This window comes from Ochlerotatus camptorhynchus, unplaced genomic scaffold, assembly GCF_037179485.1.
Source record: "Ochlerotatus camptorhynchus isolate MF236.1 unplaced genomic scaffold, CSIRO-AGI_Acam_v1.1 ptg000196l, whole genome shotgun sequence".
Classification (NCBI taxonomy): domain Eukaryota; kingdom Metazoa; phylum Arthropoda; class Insecta; order Diptera; family Culicidae; genus Ochlerotatus; species Ochlerotatus camptorhynchus.
Window position 1 is genome coordinate 6,015,347 of NW_027040686.1, and position 23,924 is coordinate 6,039,270.

General features: G+C 40.1%; 1 protein-coding gene across 1 annotated transcript; it reads right to left on the reverse strand.

Annotated features, from left to right (window-relative positions):
- Nucleotides 1–22,920: 22,920 nt before the first annotated feature.
- On the reverse strand, nucleotides 22,921–23,919 carry LOC135702693 (uncharacterized; the record flags this gene model as incomplete). Its single annotated transcript, XM_065223718.1, has 3 exons — nucleotides 22,921–23,163; nucleotides 23,216–23,414; nucleotides 23,489–23,919. Coding segments are annotated over 3 exons (873 nt in total), but the record flags the coding sequence as incomplete, so codon positions are not given.
- Nucleotides 23,920–23,924: the final 5 nt, after the last annotated feature.

Genomic DNA, 23,924 nt, shown 5'->3' on the forward strand with positions numbered 1-23,924 from the left:
ACCAATAGTATCAAAAAAGATTTTGTCAATCTTCAATCTCGTTTTTCTCGAAAAGAGTGAAATGTTAGAATGGACATTTTGAAAAGTTAGGCGAGAATTCATGCTTGGGATTCATTGCCAACGAGCTTTGCCTTGCCCTTTTCCAAAAAAATGTCACTATGAACACTACCCAAGTAACCGGTAAACATTTGAACGTAGTCCTAATTCTGCTCTATATCCGCATATTAAGCTGTGATTTAATGCTAATGATGCACTATCTGCTAATATACACCGAGGCAAAAGAACGTAAGAATTCCATAAGAACCACTTATGAATTTTAGCCACAAGAAATCGGTATGAATTTCATAGATTTGCCTTATGAGAAATAATGTCGTCAAAAAAATTATAAAATGGAGCAACGAACCATGGACGTTGAGATTATGGGTCTTATGTCTGGACCACTCGTCTGTCGACGGTTGGGTTAATGGAATGGCTAAACGCGTATAAGAGCTACCTTATGTTAGACGAAAGTCGCGCTTATGAAATTCATATGTGTCGTTCATAAGTCGAGCCTTACGAAATTCTTAAGTCTATTTGCCTCAGTGTAGGGCTGCTATAATGCTGTAGGGCTGCTATAGGCGAAATAGCGAGAAACGTCAAATATTTCCGTATCCATTCCCGGGTATTTTTTTCTTTTTTTATTGCAAAAGATTGAGCTGTTTGGGCCCATGCATTAATTATGTCACGTTAAAACGAGCAAAAAATTACGACCTCCCCCCACCCCCTATCGTGACGTTTTTCCTATACCTAATGCATTGCTTGTCACATAATCTTAGATCCCCCTCCCCCCTTAGAGTGTGACATAATATATGCATCAACCCTTTCGAAGGAATTAAATATGATAATTCATGATTTCTTTATTATACCCAAGTACCTTTTGTATCCAATTTCAATGTTTGTGTTCCATATACTGAAAATCACTGGTAGTGAGACTCGAACCGTGACCTTCTGGAAGAACAATCATGTGCCTGTATCCTCTAGGCTATAGATGATGATGATAATTGTTTTGAAAATGGCTTATTTAAGCACACGATTGGTGGAAGTTATTCACTTCAGGATTTCCAGGGCTCTAATCTTACAATACAGAAGTTGTCCAAATAAAAAAAAATACTTATATGCTCACTTCCCTGCAGCAAACACTTAGTATTATTAGTACATTACGTAGCTCGAGAGTTACGACCCTGAGAAAATACATCCAACAACCATTTACTGTAATGTTGGTGTTTGTGAAAATGTTTGGGACATTCAACTCACTGCAACACACAATTACTGACCACGTGTTTTTCCTGTCAAAATATTAACAAGCATTGCTAATGCTCACATAGTGCTGATTAAGCGCATTTAGCATTAGCAGTGCTGAATAAAGATTTATAGCATTAGCATAGTTGTTTAAAGGCTTCTTAGCATTACCAATGCTGTATATGGGCTTATAAGCACTAGTAATGCTGAAGTAAAGGAGATTTAAGGTTTTGTACTAATGCTTAAGGTTACTTGGGTAGGGTCAAATGTTCGAGCCGTGGGCTCTGTATTTGCCGGGATTCGGAGGCATTTCTTCCCGTTCGTACCTCGAACGGTGCACAGAAAACAGAGAAGCACTTTAGCACCCGAAAGTATTGCTGCTATTCCACCTTCCCAGTAGAAGATGTGAATTAGTCACTCAGTCACCTTACACTAACGTTGCTGTTCGTGAATTTCACGTTATTCACGCACGGGCACACGATTCCTTAACACTGATGCGATTAATATCGATTTCGGATCACACGCAATAAATTCGTAATTTAACATTACACTTCCCTTTAATTTATTGCGACCGACGGATGGTTAAAGATCGAGGTACCGTTCCGATTCAAATTTCGGACGATTCAAATTTCGGACACTTTCATTTTTAATTAAATATTACATCCAGTTAGAAACAAAGTAATAATGTTAGATGATCGTGGAGGGCACTAGTCAAAAAAATTTAAAATTTACAAGACATGTGGATCATATTCGACCGAGATAATCAACTTTTAAAAGTGTCCGAAATTCGAGTTTAAGTGTCCGAAATTTGAATCGGCACGGTATATCGAAAATAACACGACAATAGATTTGGTTGTGCACTAGACTAGACTGAAATTTGAAATTTTTGCTCTACAGTGCTCAAATGGTTTCAAATCAGGTCCTAATTAGCCTCCCAACATTTAAACTCACTTGGTAAGAAACTGACTTGGCACAAACTATTCGAAGTTTATATGGAAATTACTATGGGAAAACCAAACTTTTTGTTCATTGTCTTCCACCCAGTTTCCGTATTGCTTTTTCAAAAATTTCTATAACTATTCTTACAGGAAATTTTCTAAGCTACAACTTTGCGCAAAATCGTTTTTCAGCCAAATGTCAAATTAAATTGTTATTAATTGTTTAAGAGATTGATAATCTTATGCCATGATCAAGCAGCTGTTTTGTGGGCAACACTGTATTCTGCAGTGTGACATAGTAGCCATGATATATGTGCTTTATTCTTCGCACCACAAACACCAATGTTGCCTGCTGAACAGTTGAATGAGCATAATCATAAGACATCAGTGACTTGAATCATTAATAACTTTTGTTCCTTGCATTTGATTGAAAAGTAGTTTCGAACAAAGTTATAGCTGAGAAAATTTTCTACAATCACTGCTATCATTTTTAAAAGCATAGTGATGTGATTAATTGTTGAATAGATACGAACAAAAACATAAGTTTTCCCATAGTAATTCCCATATAAACTTGAAATGGTTTGTGCAAAGTCAGTTTCTTACTAAAGTAGTTCAAATTTTGGAAGGCTAAGCAGGACCCAATTTGGAACCGTTTAAGCACTGTGGAGCGAAAATTTCAAATTTTGCATTAATCTATTGTGCACGCTTCGATATCTATTTGCTACTACTCTACAATGAATACACATTTCTGCTGTGTGGTCAAATGAAATAGAGTGACCACTGGATTGAGCAATCTTTCTCGCGTGAGAATTGGCGACCCTTATTAGGGTGGGTCATATGTTAGTTTGCATTGAATTGATTTAGATTTAATTTCATTGATTTATGGATTTAACTTTAGTTTTAGCTTGTAACGATGTTACAAGAAATACTAGGCCATAAGTATATATAAGTTACTTCACTTGCCTCAATTCAGGCCAAATATAAAATTTGAGCATGGGATCAGCAAGGGTTATTCGTGCACTTTTCTAGTTATCTGAGCGACCCTGGTGGTGGGAGATTAAATCACCAAAATTTGAAAAAGATCACTCGCTCGCTCAGTATATTTGTTTGTTTTCTTCTCATCACCTAAAAATGAACCTATAGCCATATCAGTTCGAGGACCAACTGATATGAACTTCTATATTGTTCTACATGGAACAAAAGAAATGGGAAAACGCGTCGGGTTAGCTTGGAGGGTAATGCGATACCTCGGGACGTTGATCTGCCTCTTCTCGTTCGATCGGTGTACTGTTCAGACGCTAAAGAACAAAAGTTAAAAAAAAAATATAAAACGATAGTGGATAGATAGTAGATTAAAAAAAGTTAATGTGAGTTTATAGCCCTAGTAGAACTATTATACCTTATTACTAGTTTTTTTCATTCTTTTAGTGAGAATATTAAGTGGAAATAATAAGTAAAAAAATAGGCCCTGCGCGTTAGTGTTAATCGGCAATTGTGAGTAAACCCGAAAGTTTAATTCTATTAGTTAGTCTAAACCAAATTAAATTATAGTAAAACCGCCACAATTGATCTACACTAAAATAAACTGTGCCGTACGGATATACAGCACGTGCAATATTCCCTCGAGACTAAGGTAAATATATATTCCTCACAAATGGTAGAGGATGGTCAATTCAGCAGGTCAAGCCAAAAATTGTAATGCGAACGTTTATTTCTCCGTTTATCCTTGAAGGACATAACCTTCCTTCAAGTGAAGGTGTCACCATAGGGCGTAGGGAGTAGCGACAGCCACGCTATTCCTAGGGACGAATCCGAAGCCCGGCGGCTTGTAGGCTTGCCCTCGTCGTCGCGCCAGTATTCGAACCGCACGTACCTTAGGGCCATCCGAAGGTCATCCATACCTTACGAGGACGATTCGGAAGCCAACTGCCGAACTGATTCTCTTTCGGTCTCGAAGGGAAGCGGAGTGAGGTGGTGCCATCGGTACTACAATTACGCACCCCGAAGAAAAATCGGTGTGAAGTTCAACGGTCGGTTACCACAGACACAAACCTTCTTCACAGACCGACAGCATTGGTGCCTCTGCTATCCCGCCGCTGCAAGCAAGTGTCGCTACTGCAGCCACGCACGGTCGGCTGTTCTGTGGACTCGCCGCTTAGGACGACAGTACCTTTCACCGTCGGTGGCGCAAGGAGTCTTCTTGTGTGAAAGGACCCATCACCACTTGCATACAGGTCAGATCCTTCCTTTATATCTATACATATATGCAAAGAACGTTCGCAAGGGATCTCAACAAACAAAATAAAAAAAAAAAAACTAGCAAAAATAGTTCGCAAAGATTGAAGTGGTCGACCACGGGTTAGAGAAACAGATAGTGGTAGAGAGCGAGACCTCGAGAGAGAAAAAAGGAAGAATTGTGTTTTTTTAACCTTCGATTAAGATTATTTTTTTACCGGAATAAATTTGCAAACCTACATACGCAGAACTTAACTAATTAGTGCAGGTAGCACCACCATAAACACACCGAAAGGGAAAGATAGAGGTGGATCACTAGCTTTGTTCGGTTTCGTTGATATTTTCCCCTCATTGGTTATTTTTCGTTGGTGCGATTTGAACGGTGAATTGCGAAGCGAGTGGGTCGGGATTCGACTAATATACTAAGAAGACTCGCCTTGAGGAGTCTCGCCGGGAAGGAACTTGCTGGTCCACATGCAAGCAGATTAATTGGCTTGCTTGGCGCATGAGTGGACTGAGTTGTGTATAGTTCTGGCCTCGTAACCCTATAACCGTTACAAGCTTTAAGATTAGGATTAGGTGTATACAATATATACAACATTAAAGATTTTATTATAATCAGTCGCTACTGATCAAAAGTTTACCAATATTTTTAAAAGCATTCCTTATTGCGGTAAACCATTCAATGGTGCATAATAAAATGTTTGTTTCAATTCCAATAAAATATCAAAAGTTGAAATCAATTCAATGTACTGAGGTTAACTAAAATCGAGCTTGTTTGTATTTTGTAAAACTTGTTAATTTTACATTCATTATATTTTATCTACCGCATGACTAGTAAATGATTTTTATTTCACATATTTAAAATCTCATTATATCATTATAACTTTAATTTTCATTTACAGAAAATAGTTGTCCTGCAGATCCTGAAGGACCAGAAGGTGTATCAAATAGCAAATCATTGTTATTTACATTTTATTTTATTGTAATATAAAATTGGATTTATTTATTTAATTTGTTTTTCTTCATCGGACTTAACGTGTCTAAATGAAGCCTGATGAGGAAAAGCCTAGAAAAGGCGTAAAAACCCCATATGTTTTCGAAATACATGAATCACAATAATACAATACAACTACAACGAACATTAATCAAGTCTATAGCATAAAAAAAAGTTATCCTCCTATGGCATAGAGTTGTCCGTGAATCAGGTAGAAGTCCTCGTCATGCAGTTGAACCGGAAACAAAAAATAAACAGACAGCATAATCCTTCACGTGCTACTCACCTTCTCAGGAGTCTGCGTTGAATACGGTGACGAAAGGTTTCCGCTGCACAGTTAAAGTCGAAAATCTCGTAAAACTCGTTGAAACGCCCAAACATGAACCGTATTGTGTCATGCAAGCTGTAGTTCGCAGCACGAGGTCCAAGAACTCGTTCGGGTGCGTAGATTTCGAATTCAGCCAAGATTCCTGGAGAGTCGATATCACCAATAAGTACTTTCGCTGCAAACACGGCCTGACTAATCGTCCGCCTATGGTCTAGTGTTTCAAGACCCAGGAGTTGACAACGATCTTCGTACGGCGGAAGGTTCACAGGGTCATTCCAAGGAAGGTGACGAAAGGCATACCGAACAAATTTTCTTTGAACAGATTCAATCCTCGCTATCCAAACTGCTTGATACGGGCACCATACTACCGAGCTGAATTCCAAGATCGATCGCACTAGAGAGCAGTATAGAGCTTTTAGACAGGCAGGATCGCGAAACTCGTCAGCGATCTTGAAAATGAACCCGAGTTGCCTGTTAGCTTTCGCAATGATGCCCGAATAATGAAGCTTGAATGTTAAGGCGCAGTCCAGCGTGATTCCTAGGTCACGAACATTGTCCACACGTTGCAGAAGTTGGTGATTTATCGTATAGTTGAATGCCACTGGTTTTACATTCAACGTGAGATAGTTTCTTGAGCACCACTCTTCGAAAGTATCGATTAGGTGCTGAAGCCGCAAGCAATCGGCGAAGCTACGAACAATCACATAGATCTTCACATCATCCGCGTAGAACGACAATCGAACGGCAACCAGTTGGGAATATCAGTCCGGCCTCATTTACAAAAATCGAGAAAAGCAATGGTCCCAAGTTGCTACCTTGAGGAACACCGGAGCTGTTTGTAAAATAGTCCGATTGCTCTGATCCGATTCTAACACAATGTTCCCGATTGGTCAGATAGGACTTGAACCAACGAGTTAAACCCGAGGATACACCGAGTTTTTCAAGTTTAGCTAGCAGTATGGAGTGGTCAACCCGGTCGAATGCAGCCTTAAGATCTGTATATAACGGCGCTAGATTTGTTGAAACTGATCTCTTGGGATAAAAACCGTGTTGGTCAGGAGAAATGTAATTTCTGCATCTAGAGAATAATGCGTCGTTGATGATGATTTCGAAAACTTAGAGCAGGCACTGAGTGATGTGATCCCTCGGTAATTTTCGACGTTTCTCTTGCCTGCTTTCTTGTAGATCGGGAACATGAATGACGATTTCCAACGCGTAGGGAACTCCCCCTGCTGTAATGAAATATTGAACAGCTTCGAAAGCGGTGTTGTAAGCTCTGAACAGCATCGCTTCAGGATGCTTGAGGGGATCCCGTCAGGGCCAGCAGCTTTAGAAAATTTCAGCTTCTTGATGGTGGATTCGACGAGGTCTACTGTAACCGAGGTAATCGAAAAATTGAAAGCATTACTGTGAGTGTCCCTCACCGCTTCAGCAACTTGGGACAACGAAGCCGTAGTGTCATTGAAAATGCTTTTGAAATGTTCTGCCAGAAGATTACATTTCTCAAGGGAATTGCTGGCGATTCTATCACCCAGGTGAATTTCGACTGGTAGCCCCTCATTGTTTTGTTTGGTATTCACGAATGAGCAGAACTGCTTTGGATTTTGCCGTAAATTAGCCGGCACACGCTTTGTGTAGCTCTTGTAAAGAATGCGGTTATATGTGCGATATTCGTTGCTCGCTGTTGAAAATAATCGTTTGGTGAATGGGTTACGAGTACGACAGTATTTACGGAGGGCCTTCGATCTCAGACGCTTAAAATTCCGTAGTCGAGCATTGGACCACTCCCATGGGTTTGGGAGAGGGTCTCCTCAATGGGACAGAATCAGTTATTAACCTCAGCGAAGTATTTGACGGCTTCATCAATAGATGAACACGTGTCAAGGAACTGCCAATCTGCCTGGGCAAGCGAGTGTCTCAGAGCGACAAAATCTGCTCTACGAAAGTCGAGCTCATGTACATCAACAGGGGGTGGGGGGGGGGGGGGTTTATCGTAGCGAACAGGAACAGATAGGTTAATGGAAACTTCCAACGCAGGATGATTGGTGTCGATGCCAATCAAAGGCTCTGGGGCTTCTAGGATAGAACATTCCAGTCTTGCAGCTGCAGTCCAGGATTACACAGAGAATAAATTGAATGTCATCATACATTAGGCAAATGCTTTTAAATTGTTTTACCTTTGCAGAGTTTTGCTATTTTAAAAATTATTCATTGATACTTGTTTTTATAACTCTTGTATGCTCAAATAACCTCGATTATATAGCAAATTGATTCTTTACTTAAATTGTGGATTCATTCAATAGGCAAAGTTGAGTTCAATCATACCATGCAATTAAAATATTCATATATAGCTTGATTTTAAAGAAATTGAGTGACTAAAAGCGAGGTTGTTATTAATTATATATCGACGAGATGGATCCGGAATTTTGACGTCTGTGTTTTAAGGAGATACCAGCGATGGGTCGAAGAAAGTCTACAAGGAGGCCAGTTGCTGTTGGTGCAGCTCCACTTGGTTATTTAAGTAAGATCATTCCTTTTTATTTATTTATACAGTAACCCCTCCCAATCGTTAGGACGTCAATTCAGCTTATCGTTTACCAAAATGAACCCTGCTGCAAACCCTACCCTCTTATCCAACATCCCAGTGATTCCTCGTGGAAGTGCAGAAGATTTCTCGGCTTGCATCAAAGCGAGTGTCACGTCAACACATTCCTACCCATTCCTTTCTTGACCTGCGTTCGGGCGCGGCCGGCGCTGGTATTGCCTAGTTTAAGATCACCAGTCTTTACACATTGAGGATGATTGCTAGTTCCAAGCATCGTCTATTGGTTCTCTGTGTAAGTACAGCTGATCTGGCAATAACAGAGTAGCAACCGAGGGCGGTCAATCATGCTCATGCTCATGCTCAACGTTCTAGCTTACTTTACTTGCTTATGTATCCTGCACACCCCTAGTGGTATATGCGGGCAACGTGAAAGATTTCCCAGGTCAGATTCCTGTTGACAACGTTCTAGCGCCGATGATTTACCGAAAACTTTGCAATTTGTATGTGAAGTTTTATCAGCTTCGCAACTTTGCTGAAGACAAATTTTTGATTAGACTTCAAGGTATTTAGATAAAATTCGAACAACCAATTCGAGCTGATTAAAAGCTGGATTAGCCACATTTTATCTGAAGAAGCATACTTTTGTCTGAATAAGCATTCAATCTTTGTTGGGATGAGAACAAAAAGTTGGGGTTTTCCATAGTAATTCCCATATAAACTTCAAAGGGCCAGTGCAGTACGATTTTGCATTCAAATGAGCTCAAACTTTTGAAATCGATGGAGCTTCGTGGAACAAAATCGTTATTTTGAACCAGCCTCATGAACACGTCGTAACATTGTGCCCCATATAATGTCTATGACATTTACCAGCTCTGCTTACAAAACTTAATTAGGGTGGTCGTATCAGTTATAGCGCTACTACATACATATAAACTCCAATTGCCGTAATTGGTACATTTTTAAAGTAGTGTCGAAACTAGTACAACTGGTACACCTTAGCCATCATGTGATTTTTTCCCGGAAAAACATTATTTATCTCTACAGCTTTGTCTCAGAAGTACCGTTTCTGTGCTTCACTTTTAAGGTAAATTTCAAAGACGCCATTTAAAAAAAATTATAAAATCCATAATGTCTAAATTTTAGCAAAAATGTGAATCATTACCCATAACAAACAATTATGCAAAGTTGCATGCAAATCGGAGAAGGTCGAGTTTTTTTCTGATTCGATATTTGGCGTGAAACTGCTTATAGCCAAAATAGGTGCCACAATTCACCTGAATTCGTATTTACGATACCACGCGAAGATCTTGCGGGCAGAAACGACTCCGAAAAACGCCTCCCGGTGAAAACCGCACTATCGCACCCGGGAAATCACGCCCCCACCGGTAGTGCTAGTGACAAAAACAACCGACAAGAATGGTGCTGCTGTGTCTCATGCACGTCATAAATAACTGAGCAATTCGAGAATGTTGACGCTGTCGTCCGGGTAACGGTTCCATGGAATGTGTGTCGACTACATTAGTCTCATCAACGAAAAGCATGACACTCTGGGTATAGCAAGCAACCTACCACAGAACCAGCTACTAGGAAAGTACATTCTCATCACCACGTGCGGGGAAAGCTTGACGAGCAATGTTCATGCAACTGCAGAAGAACTGGATCACTGTCATCGTACAAGTGAACGAGGAGGAAATTTCTGACAGCTACAAACGACGGTTTGTACGATAGAAATATGTCGATGCATAGCAGTTGAGCGAAGTGCATATTTTAACATGCGGTTACAAGTTTAACAACCTGACACGAATGCGTAGTTGCGTGATCAATAATGAATCGATATTTAGCCCTTTTTAGTCTATTATAACCGTTCCTAGAATGTCCCAATCAAGTGTTCTGTTTGAAAGCTACAAGTGGTTAAGATTTTATCAAATTAGCCAACAATGCCAAACCCATATCCCACAAAAGAAAAACGGACGACCCATGTGCCTCCGACAGTAAAACAGATTACAAAACTAATCTTCCCGTGGTGCAGATCTTTTCGCCAAGGCCCAGGAGACCTAAGCTCTATACTAAAGCCACACTTGATATGCTCTTTGATATGGGGTTTCTTGGCATAAGCTCTGGCACTAGCTCTATGCTGTGATGATTCGTCGTTTTCCCGCTCGAGTTCTTTTTTCCAGTCCTCCCAAAGAACGATGCTCCGGCAGCACCGAAACCTTTGTCATGTCAGACGGTCTCGTTTTAGATATCCAACTGCATCATCACAGCCAATTTGAATGCCGAGCTTCTGCATGCTTCAATGCATTTTCCCTTCCCAACCATTTTAGATGTCGCTGAAGCTATCCAGCAACCATACCATCCAGTAAGATTAATACCCCCACGGAAAAAAAGTCCAATTAAAATAGAATGATTTTTACTGTTACTGAAACCATGATATTTACTGTGAAAACGTTTGAAATTTTTGTCCATTACTGTGAAATTACAACGAAATTGTGCATGGACCCGAAGTTCAAATTTTCCCGAAACTTTTAGAATCTAATAATTTTCACTGTTTGAGCATTGTTCTATAAGAAGTTTCTATTAAACGTTTCTATAAGAAGCTTATGGGTATGGAACTTGTTGCGCATGCCACACGGGCAGTGTAATAAACCTCTGAGTAGCTACGCGAACTACTCTTGCTGAATGGTGTGGATGTTGGATAGCTTCATCGACATCCTTCTTCGTCCTTCTTCTAACACTTTTGGACTTGATGTTGCTGTATCCAGTTTTTATCTGCAAGCAGCATCAGATCCAAGGTATGATGCCTGTGTATTGTGTTGTGTTGTGAGCCGAGAGCTCTACCCTACATTCCCCATGCTCGATTATACAAACATGTCCCTCCCCATTTCGGTTAATCCTGTCGTCTACCCGAACACCGGAACGGCACAGCAGATGAGAAGTGGTATTGTGTATCCAGTTTGAATATTTTATTCGATTTTATGCATATTTTCTCAATATTTTATTCATCATTTACGAAAGGCATGCAGTCTGCGCTGCTGCTGCTGAAGTTCCGAGCTTCCATCTGTTTGTCTCCGCACCCGGAGGGAATGAACCGTATGATACTTTGGAAGGACATGGCAACCTTGCTGGGGGTAAAGTAAATAGGATAGAGTACACTCTTCTGTGCTAAAACTAACATGTGACATACGATTCGATGATATGTCGGCGGTAGAGGGAGGTACGGAATACCCGCACATCCGGATGACTTAAAAAAAAAATAACGAAATGGGACCAACCAACATAGGGAAAAGAAAATTGAATATGATATGGACAAATTTTGCCTTTGACGCCTTCAAACGACCCTTCAAAGCCAATGTCAATCCTGCAGTGTTGCCATATTCTTTTTAAATATAATTTGTTGGGCAAACATACTTTTGAATATAAAAACCAATAAATGATCCATAAAAAACATCCAAATGATCTATAAAACATCGGAGAAAATCCTTAAAAAAGTGTGAATGATCCATAAAAAATATCAATATGATCCATATTTTATGTAAAATTTAGCAACACAATTGTAGAAATGTACGTTAAATTTCTAAAGAATGAGCATTGAAATTGAACGAATTACCCATAAACATATTGCAATTAATCCATAACCTTAAACTAAAGAAAGTGATCCATAAAAAATCAAGTTTGTACACTTAAAAATATAGCCATGTTCGGATTAATGAAAGCAACTTTCTCAGAGCAGTCTCGTTTTGGACAGTTTGAAACTGAAATAGGTTTTATTAAACTAATATAAAATCTAAACCAATCTTAATGCTTATAACAAAACCTACTTCAGCTTCAAGCTGTCCAAAACGAGACTGCTCTGAGGAAGTTGCTTTCATTAATCCAATCATTCTTGAAGATCAACATCGGATATAAACTCAAAATGTCAGAGGGATCAACACCATCGTTGAGTGAAGAACAGAACAGCGATCGAAACTGTACGCTTTGTGAAGGCCACCACGTAGATGATATGGTCCAGTGTGATGTCTGCGATTTCTGGACCTATTATAGTTGTGCTGGTAAGACAACAGCTGTAAAGGAGGTTCCGTAGACGTACTCGAAGTGTACACATATGTTGAAGGTACCAAAAGGAACCAAGAAGTAAGAAACCACCTAGCAGAAAGAATAGTGCGAGGATTGATGCCGGATCTGAACTGGAAAAGGAAGTACCAATGAGGTCAGCCTGGAGGAATCCCTAGACCTAGGAGAAAACGCTGGAGGAAGATAATTTCCTTCAAGAAAAGCGATAGGAGGCTGAGCGGGAGATTTTTCAAACCTAGAGTTATATTCCGTCACTCTTTCAACAAAGATTTTGCTAGATTTAGGATTTAGTGATTCAATTATTATTTAAGTTAGGCACGCCAACGATGTAGAATAAGCTACTCACTAGTTACTTAGAGTAAATACAGTATATAGCGTTTAGGAACAAATTGTATGTTACCAGATTTAAGGATCAAATTGTAGTATCTAGATTAAGTAAATATACACACTTAGAAATTATCGCCGGCTACGGTAATTTTTACCGAAATCTGAACAGCCGTTCGGTAAAATTTATGCAATTCAATTCAATTGCTTTTCAACCTCTTTGAAACTAAATCTCCACTAAAATGACAAGATTTGATCATTTAAGCAAGGTTGAACATGTTTTGTAATTATTTTTCAAAATCAATAGCCTTTAAAATGAAGGTCAAAGTTTTACCGAACGTTCAGCTGTTCTGATTTCGGTAAAATTTACCGAACACGAAAACAAAATCTTAGTGTGTAGAGTTATTAAATACAATATTCACATAATTCACTAATTCAAACTCCAATTAACCTACTTCAGAAGATAGTTCACTACAAATCACTACAATTTAATTAAACAATAGGTATAGTAACACATTTAGGCAATCAACTTAATTTAGCTGTAATACGTGTGCTAGATGGTTTCCTCTTTTTTTTTCGTTCTTACTCCGAACCAACCTATCTAAACTCACAGTTCCGTTGAACCAAACCTCTGACATTTCTGACAGCGACCGTTACCGTAGCTCTCCACACGGTAAGAAAAAGTACCCAAAATTGAGTTCCTTTCACTCATCATGTGGCTTCCGTGGGGCTAGGTAAAATTAAGTTAAAGAAGAAAACTCAATTTTGAGTAATCCTGATCATGAATCCACGTTGACCAAGTTGACAAAAAAATAATAAAACGGAGCAGACTGGAACCGAACCATGGACGTTGAGATTACGGGGCCCGTGTGTTGACCACTCGTCTATCAACGCTTGTGAAAATGAAATGGTTAAAGGCGCATAAAAGCAATGAAAATAAACTTATATTTGAGTTCATTTATTATTACTCAATAGTTGAGTAAATTTTAACCAACGCCGCTTTTCTGATTCACTCAACGGCGGACCACAAATGATAGAACCCAAAGTTGAGTTTGCTTTAACTTAATTTTGAGTATTTTTTTTCTTACCGTGCAAATCTCCCACAGAGTTGTCGCTGGGCTTAGCGGTACAGGCTTATCCCGATATACCGAACAGCAATGATCCATAAATTAGATGTATCTTATTCACCTTTTGGACACTACCCAAGTAACCATAAGCATTAAGCCATAGCTCTATATTGGCACTAATTCAGCATTCCTAATGCCAAAAAGCCGTATATTAGCATTTTTAATGCATATGAGCCTCATATTAGCATTGCTAGTGCACAGAAGCATTAATAAAAATAAGCATTACAGAAAGCTTAGTATGCGCATATAGTGCAATGATTTAGTGCTTACATGCATTTAGAAAGCCTAGCATTAAAACTTTCTTGAGTGCTTATAAAGGGCTTGATTAAAGTTTAGAAGGGCTAAAAAGTTATGTGTTGATCATCAAAAATACTTTATAAAATCAAAATAACATGGACGGTCCTCAGAAGTGGAAAAAAACGTTAAAAAGTGGACATTTCAGACGAAAAGTACATGTGTATCGTAATATAAACGTTTCTGATGTTCCCAATGCTACGGAAATTGAGCAACCGAATGAACTGGGATCAGAATCAGCATTATTTGTTTGTGCGGTTCCGGAACGTCCAACAAATTCTGCAGACGAGGAGACTGATGAAGGCAATTCTCAGACAGCTTCCCTGGATAATTCCCTGACAGATTATAGTCCCGATGAAGATTCCGAAGAAGAGTGGAACCACTTGTCTGATGCATCATACGTAGAAGCTAGCCAAGAGGAACAAGCATTTGACTTCTCATCCCTAAACATGTTTCGCTGGAAAATAACAAACCTGATGAAATTGAACAAAGGTTTCAAATAAGTTGAGAAAAACCTATGAGTTATGGGACCTGTAGAAAGATTTCTTTTTTGTTTTCATTCAGTTTGGGTCGATGAAAATAAATTAAATTTATATAAAAATTTCTAAAAATAGAGCGCGGTAAAAAAATTTGACGTTTTATAAGATACCCTAGATCAGCATTAGTAATGCTTATTTGAGGCTGCCATCGTAGCATTTTATTAGCCCGCTATTTCGCCTTTTTAGCTTTATATCAGCCCTTTATAAGTATATACTGCATGATAAGCATTTAATCACTGTTTTATATGTGAATATAGTGCTAAATTAGAGCATTGTTCTAATGCTTACTGGTTACTTGGGTATGTTATTAATTTTGATCTATAAACCATAAAAAATTGCTACATTACTGCGTAACTACTTAGATTTACTGTCCTGCCGTGTTTTTTTAGGTAGAGGTGCGGAGCGATGGTTAAGCGTCTAGAATTAGTTTCCAAAAGAAGCTTCTTTAATAATCTTCTTAAGAAAATTTGAAAAATAAATGGTAGGTGTTCCAGTTATTGGTAGACGTTCCTTTTATGGTGTGTTCCAATTATATATATTTTTCATGTGTTGGACCCTTTTTTAAAATTTGATCCATAAACTTTAAAAAATTGCTACATAACTGCGAGCGTTTAGAATAAGCTTCTTAAAAAAGTTTCTAAATAAAGCTTTCATGGGAAGCTTCTTAAGAAAATTATTATAGAATCTTCTTTTGGAAACTAATTCTAGACGCTTGCCCGTCGCTTCGCAACTCTACCTAAAATTCACGGGCAGGACAATAAATCTAAGTTGATAGGCAGTGGAGTAATTTTTCAAGGTTTATGGATCAAAATTTAAAAAATAGTGTCCTAAACATGAATAATATACGTCTAATTTATGGATCATACCTATATTTTTAAGCACGCAAACTTGATTTTTTATGGATCACTTTCTTTAGTTTAAGGTTCATTGCTGAATGTTTTATGGATCAATTGCAATATGTTTATGGGTAATTCGTACAATTTCAATGTTCATTCTTTAGACATTTACCGGTACAATTTTACAATTGTATTGCTAAATTTTACATAAAAGATTGATAATATTGATATTTTTTATGGATCATCCACACTTTTTTAGGGATTTTCTCCGATGTTTTATGGATCATTTTGATGTTTTTTATGGAACGTTTTTCAATATTTTATGGATCGTTTTATCAATTCTAAAGGTGCATACTTAGGGCTGCCAATTTGTTGCTCAATTTCATGCACTGCTATGGAAGTCGCGAGTAGTTATTGACTACTTAGCACCTTAGTGGTGCGGAGCAGATCACTTTCAATTTTCAAGTTATGTTGCTTGAGAAATTTTAATTTTCTTGCCTTTGTTTACATGAAAACTTGTTCGTGACTTTCTCATTATATGTTTACAATTGCTTGATTGAGGCAATATTTTGATAAGTTCGAAATAAGCTTTAAAATGATTATCAAGTGAGGAACTGATCAATACCAAGTCAAACGGTCGAATGTGCTTTTCCTGCCCTCCTTCAGAACCTTTATTTTGAGGTTTCAGTTTTTTTTGTTGAGGATGTTTAAAATCATTCGTGATTATTGTAATGATTAATCCAAGGGGTATTCAACTCTGCACACCTTAATTTGTGCCGAGTGTTTTAGCTGCCCCATGCGCTATGCCGAACGTGCCGAAGAAGGCCAAAATTTCCCAATCAAGTTGTCAATATCCCACGAGTTTGGCAACCCTGAAGCTATAATGACATTTGTGATTGTGTTTAACTTTTCATTTTCGGAGCGGGCGGTGAAAGAGAAACCGGAAGTTATCAAACAAATACGATGTTCAAACAAACTCGACCGATCCGCAAGATTCTGACTCGATTTGAATTATTGATTCCTTTCAGGAGTGCAGAAACAAAGTCATCACCTGATAGATGGAGGAAGTAATGCCACCGTCATCCTTTGAAATCCTCTACAACTAAAGCAACTCGAACGTACGGAAAGATGAAAGACGGTCATGTAATCGACGCTTCGAGTTCCTAGTGCGAAATCAGACCCATCCGTTCAAGAAAATAACTCGTAATCTCTGGATGACCCGATATGGAATCTGGGAATCTGTGTTGCACAGTATAGTTGGCTCATCTGCACGCCCATAGGATCTTGCGAGGCTTTGGCTAAACAGCAAATTGCTTAGGGTCGTCATGCGGGAACAGCTGACCGCACCAAAACTCACTATGCAACGAGCCAAATTTTCTAAATTCAGCAAGGCTTTACAGTTGACCGACCGGAAGGCCACCCATCGCACCGGGGTCTCTTGCGATGAACAAGTTGAACTAGTGAGGGGAATCTCCGTGCAAATCAAATATAGTCACCTCACTAGTAACAGAGAGTCACATGATTCGCAGAATAGGCCTGAATGACAAGCAATAATATCTGAGGAAACACTCAGGGGACGACGAGAAAAATTATATACCGGAAGATCCGCGGCAAAACTGATATTCGAAACTGGCCGAAAACCCCTGTGATAATCGTTTCGGCTTTATTGATCCTTCGTTCCGTAAATTTTACCATCGCACGACGCAGGATATTTTTCCGGCCGTTCCCATTTCGGTAATGGATTTGTTGTACGTTTTGCGCACCTGTGTTAGGAACATTTCCACTTGTAAGAAATTAACTGCAATGAAAAACATTATTTTCAAGAGCTGTTTGGAAGAAAGAATCGCATTTACGTACAGTCACTCTTTCCGGAAGTATGCTCGACTACCGTTGAAAACAGACTTCTTCAACATTTCTTCTACAGCCGGCACAATTTAGTCACCGTTCAGAAGAGATTCGTCCTTACAGAGATACGTACTGCAAACGTGCATAAACTGACAGTTTGTTTTTGAACTCCATGTACCAACCTGTTTACACCAATGGCAAACTCAACGATTTCGCCGATCGCATTCCGAACCAGATCTTCCAGTAGGCATATGACGTTACGGCCGTTTTGACAAAACCACAAGCCGCAGGGGTTTTCACTGCAAATCAAATGAGATTGAGTGTGTTTGGTTAGTTTGATTGGATTCATAATGCAGAAAATTCTTACAGACTTTCTAAATGTGACATGTCCTTTAATTAACGTCGGTCTCTGTTCCGCAATCTAGTGTCAATCACCGACGGACATCGATTGCCATCAATTGACGGCAATCGAATGTGCAGGAAGACAGCTTCCACACCTGCGTAGGATATCGCACCCATTCAAACACACATGGGCCGGGACCAACGGCTTTACTTCCCTTCCGAAGGAAGACGTGACCAGAGATTTTTATGCCTCAGAAAAATCCCACCGACCTCGGCTGAGATTGAACCCAGACCCATTGAGGTGTTAGAAAGCAGTCACGCTTACCACAACACCACCGGTGCCGGCATGTGACATGTCGCAATCCACGAACTTATTGGGCTTTACATTGGAGTAAACAAAGGATTCATTCTTAGCAACAATTAGCAAAACGTAAACGCTTGACAGTGATGCCATTTTATATTATTTTTTTGTATTCTACATGTATGCCCTAACGTGCCGAAAAGTGTGCCATGCGGTATTTCGGCACAGTGTGCAGCGGTGATTACCCCTTTGGATTAATCGTTCTTTTTCATTGTTATGAATAAATTTGGTCTTCCTTTAAAATACAATTGCTATATTACTTTACAATTTATTTTAAGGATAACGTTTTGACTGTTTGTTGTTCATTAATATATCTGATAAGGCTCAATCGAATTAACTTAACAGAGCCGAGGATTCTTGTTCACTATACAATACATCTTAAAACTATAGTCAAAAGGTACAACACAATTAACACTTCATCTTCCGCTATCCCATAAGCCTCCTCCATCAGAACAGGAGCCCCAGTGATTTCATTGTCTGGCAGTATCTCCAACAGGGGGCAGAGCGCTTTCATTGCAGCAATGGACGCAAAACGTGGTCAGCACTCATCACGAAACGGTTACTTTCTAAAGAACTGCTGATGAATAACAATGAGGAGGACCACACAATGGTTGCTGCCGAGTAAACAGACGATCGCGTGACACACATCGAGAGTGACCTGCTTCTGTCGGCAGCCGAGATAACACCATAGAGGTAACTCTAAGACTAGAAGGTCCCGAAATAACGTGCTCAACTTTTTGGCTCAGCTCTAGTACTCTCTTCGGTCCCAAGCTAATCGATTCATCCCGAAACATAGGAAAATCCGCGAACCCCTCATTCTATCTGTCAAACTTTCATAGCGAATCAAAACAAACATTGTGTAGTACTAGAATTTCGACTAGAATGGGGTACTTTAATCGTTTGCTTGGGACCAATAGGCTAGTCAAGTAGTGAGCCAATTTAAAATCGTTAGTTTCGTATTGATTGTTGATAACACTGTGTTTTGAGTGTTGATCCTAATACTTTATCTTTCGTACGAATCTGTTTACGGGACGTGCCTTGGTGTTGGTTGTGATCGTTGAATTGTTTTTTTACAACTCCATATTTCCACTGAGTAAAATCGATAAAAAAAAATCACCTGGAAAACCTCTCCAGTGCTGTGGTTGTGGGTTATCGTGACTACTAAGCACTAATACAAACCAAAACAGTAGATTATCTATCACACTCACCACTCCTGTAAAACTAACCCCCATCGCACTATAGTTGACGTACGGTTGACACGCTAGCCGGCTGCCATCCCGTTGTAGTCACCGGAAGACTAAACAGTGGTACCACCATCTTTCCGACAAGTTCAGCCTTGTATAATCCACCATTGCCGGAATTGTTCCAGATTCTCAGCGATCGGTGGTATCGCCATCTTGCCGACAAGATCGTCCTTTCATTGTCCACCATCGAATCGTTCCGGCACCGCAGCGAGCGCTCGGTGGACGCTCCTCGTAGTCGTCATCGCCATCGGTATATGCCAGAAAATCGACCACACCACACAATCCGCATCGTAGTCCATCTTACCTTTGAGAAATACACACCCAACCGGGGGATGTAAGATTCGCTTACAATTATGTGGGGTTCATCATCAGAGGATGTTAGTGGAGACCGCATGAACCGAGGATGCGATATACCTAGCTGCGGTCCAATGCAAGAAAATTGAAGACCGAAAATGTGGAGTGTATTAGTGAGTGAAATGAATTAGGGGAAAAGTTGGCTTCGGCAATACCTTAACCTATTATCGTCAGGGGGTAAACAACGTCCTTGAGAGCTCAATTTTGGCATGTGGATACATTGTGTTTCAGAGCAACTATTGGCCAAATTTGAGTGCTCTAGGACTTTGTTTACTCCCCTGACGATAATAGGTTAAGGTATTGCCGAAGCCAACATTTCCCCTATGTCGAAAGAAAATTTGAAAAAGGTTGCCGACTGGACTCAAACCACGAACGTTGCGATTATTAGACCTGTGCTTTCTCCACTGCTCTCTCCATGCTTCTGAATATGGATAGCCTAAAAGCAAACACGAAGCGCTCATTTCCTCTCATACTTGGTTTCGTATGCTTTTTCTGCTGGAGAGATTCGAGGCAACTGTGTGCGTCGTTCTACAATGTTATACATAAAAAAAATTACTGGTATAGTCGAAAGCGTAGATAGAATACGAAATAAAAAAGACAAAAAACCATTACATCGCCTGTACGGTCAACTTCTAACATTCGCTGCGATGTTCATGAACAGAGGGTGATAGGAAGTGGAACTAACATTCATTGTAATAAATTTTTGGTTTGCGTGCAGTGTTTAAGTTGATCCGCTCCGAGGGGGGCGACTCTATCTACGATGCAGGAAAAATTGTGTTTTGCTGTGGTTAGCTGCGCGCACGCTGAGTAGATAGAAAGAAGATTGATGTCGATTATGAAGATTTCCTGCAAAAAGATGATGCGCGATGCAAGTAGGTGAGAGAAATTAAAGAATATTTTTCGAAGTTTGATTCGCTAGAGTGAGATTTGTTGAGCATCTAGAATTGAGATTTAGATGTGTCACCCCCCTCGATCCGCTCTATTCTTCTTCTTCTTCTTATTCGCATTTCAAGCTTATTGCTTAGCGCATATTAGCTTATTGCGTGCTCTCAACTTAGTGTTTTAAATGCACTTCCACAGTTATTAATTGAGAGCTTTCGATGCCAATACCAATGCATGAATTTGTATATTGTGTGGCAAGCACAATGATACTCTATGCCCAGGGAAGTCGAGAAAATTTCCAACCCGAAAGATTCCCTCGACCGGACCGGGAATCGAACCCGCCGCCTCCGGCTTGGTAATACCGTGCCTTTACTGACTAGGCTATGAGGTCCCACTATGGCTCTATGTTTCAGTTTCAGTTTATTTGAAAGCTTGGGTGCCCTTTAGTCCGCGTTGCCCCTCCAGTTTGCCCAGTAGTTGTAGCTGAAATTTCCTACAAGCATATCTATCATTTCTAAAAGCAGAGTGTAGTTGTGAATTTTGAGAGAGATATGAACGAAAATTTGGTTTTTCCATAGTAATTTCCATATAAACTTCATAAGGTTTGTGCCAAGTCAGCTTCTTAATAAATTAGTTAAAATTTTCGCACGCTAATCAGTACCCAATTTGCATCAGTCTATTGTACAAACTAGATCATTTATTGAGATAAAATTAAGATTTTCAATTATCCCCTAGTGATACTCATATTGAGTTCTATATCAAAGCCGTACCACCCGCTAGGCTTGCTACGATTATCAGTATCGGAAGCGAAAGTCAGTGCTGGAACAACATCTAAAGGGTGTCCACGATGAAATTGCCACACTATGAAATTGCTCTAACTTTTTAACCGTTGGGTAGAATTTAATGAAAATTTGGGTGGATTTAGTTCATAGTGCATTATTTACATCCTGCAAGTTTTAAAGTCCTGTGATCAAAACTCGCGGAAATGGAGTCGAAAGAACAGCTCGTGCGTGATAAAATCTTGCGCATTCATCACGAGAACAAGGATCTCTCGCATCGTTCCATCGCTAAAACGTTGGGAATCGCGAATTCCACGGTGTCACGAGTGATTAAGCGGTTCGAGGAACGGTTGACCACCGATCGGAAGCCCAGAAGTGAAGGAAAAAGTATTCCGTACAACACCAAAAATCACAACCGCGTAGTTGGGGCCTTCAACCGAAATCCGAACGCCTCCGTTAGGGATGTGGCTAAGAAGCTGCACCTAAGCCGAAGTTTTGTCCAGAAGGCCAAAACTAAGGCTGGTCTTCGAACGTTCAAGGTACAAAAGGCCCCTAATCGCGACGAGAAGCAGAACAAGTCCGCCAAAACCCGTGCCAGGAAGTTGTACCTCAACATGCTGACGAAAGTTGAATGCTGCATCATGGACGACGAAACATATGTGAAGGCCGACTTCAAACAGATCCCCGGCAACCTGTTTTTCACGGCCAAGGATAAGTTCAGCGTTCCGGAGCATGTCCGCACTCAGAAGATGTCCAAATTTGCGAAGAAATTCCTGGTTTGGCAAGCCATCTGCACGTGCGGGAAGCGGAGTGCACCTTTCGTGACCCAGGACACGATGAACGGACAGGTGTACATAAAAGAGTGCCTCCAGAAGCGGCTGCTTCCTCTCCTGAAGGCCCACAACGTCCCAACAATCTTCTGGCTGGATTTGGCCTCATGTCACTACTCCAAGGACGTGCTGAAGTGGTATGCGGACAATAAGGTCAATTTCGTGCCGAAAATGTTCAACCCTCCCAACACTCCGGAGCTCCGCCCCATCGAGAAGTACTGGGCGATTATGAAGCAGCACCTTCTTAAACGACCTAAGGTAGTGAAGACAGTCGAGGAACTGAAGAAAGTATGGGTTTACATGCAAAAAACGGTTGATTCACAGGTTGTGCAGAATCTTATGGCCGGGGTTAAGGCCAAGGTGCGGGCATTTGCGTATGGACTGTAAATAAAATACGAGTAAAATGGTAAAATGAAGTTTAATAGTTATTTCTCAATCCCTGAAAATTTGATGGCAATCGGATGAAAACTCGAATTTTGCGAATCAATTTTGTGTGTGGTAATTTCATCGTGGACACCCTTTAATAGCGATTGACATTGTTGAACGCACGCAGCACTACTTTTAAGCTTCTTGAATGATGCCATGAACTTCTTTGAGGATTCTGACGGCGCTGAAAGTAAAAGTATGCAAAAGGTGTTGGAGACATATCTGTAGAAGAATCAGTTAATAATTTACCAAAACTGAAAGAGTTATTTTCATTAAACTATTATTTGTAGGGCTAAGTGGCGGAACCATCATCATCAGGAATCACAGAACAAACGAATTCATTCACTAGGCCACCGATTGCACCATCATTGTCAGCAGTGAATAGACAGATTTTATCATTTGTGTAAACGTCATCAGTTTAAGTGGAAAAATCCCTCCAGCCTGGATGGCGAGACCTGCATTAATCTGTCGGTTCAGTATGAGCGCATTCTGTAGAATCGATTTGCAGTGGGCTTGATCCAATTTGCTGCTTTTGCCCACGGAATACAGCCAATCGATGACGTACACGTGATTGGCGATACGATTGTTCTGTAAGTGATCGGTGTTATCTAACTGGGTAAGTGTCAAGCAAGGGCTTTACCTCATTTTCCAAATTGTCAAACATGGTGCAGCAGAGATAGGCTTCGGTGACATACTGGAGGGCCAACAGTAGCAAAGGCAGATGCTCAAGCGAGGGATATGTGATAGAAGGGAATATGTTGAATGTTATGACCAACGCACTGGAGCAAAGAAATATGAAGAAGTTGAGGCTGGATATGTTTCTGAGTAGCTGTAGGTTACTGTAAATAGAAATTAAAAAAACTTCTACATCCGGATTCTAGAAGTTGTGAGTGATTCTGAAAAATTTGCATACCTGATGAACGCGGAATGATGAGAAATGGCAGTTTTGAATGTCATATCCAGCTCGGCCCAGAAACGTGACCGCTGAATCGTCGACACTCGATCCAGATCGTTCGGCTCCAGAGCGTAATTGGCGACAACTTTTTCAAATAGACCATCAAACTGGCCAACGATTATCGCCAGCTCCGTGTGCAAAATGCTCAACATGGGAACGAACAATGTCGTGCTGTGCCAAATTGTAAAGCACCAAGGGATCAGAAGTATCGCAAAGCCTAGATCTACAGCTTGTTTCAGCACATCCGGCAATCCATCCATGGGGAAGGGAATTTTGAAAATGTCTTCATGCAGTCCACTGGTTAGAGCCCAGATGCAACTGTTGAGCGTAGTTACGCACTGAAACGCTACCAGGTACCTGTTGACCTTCCGGGACATTTGCCGTCGCAACTCGA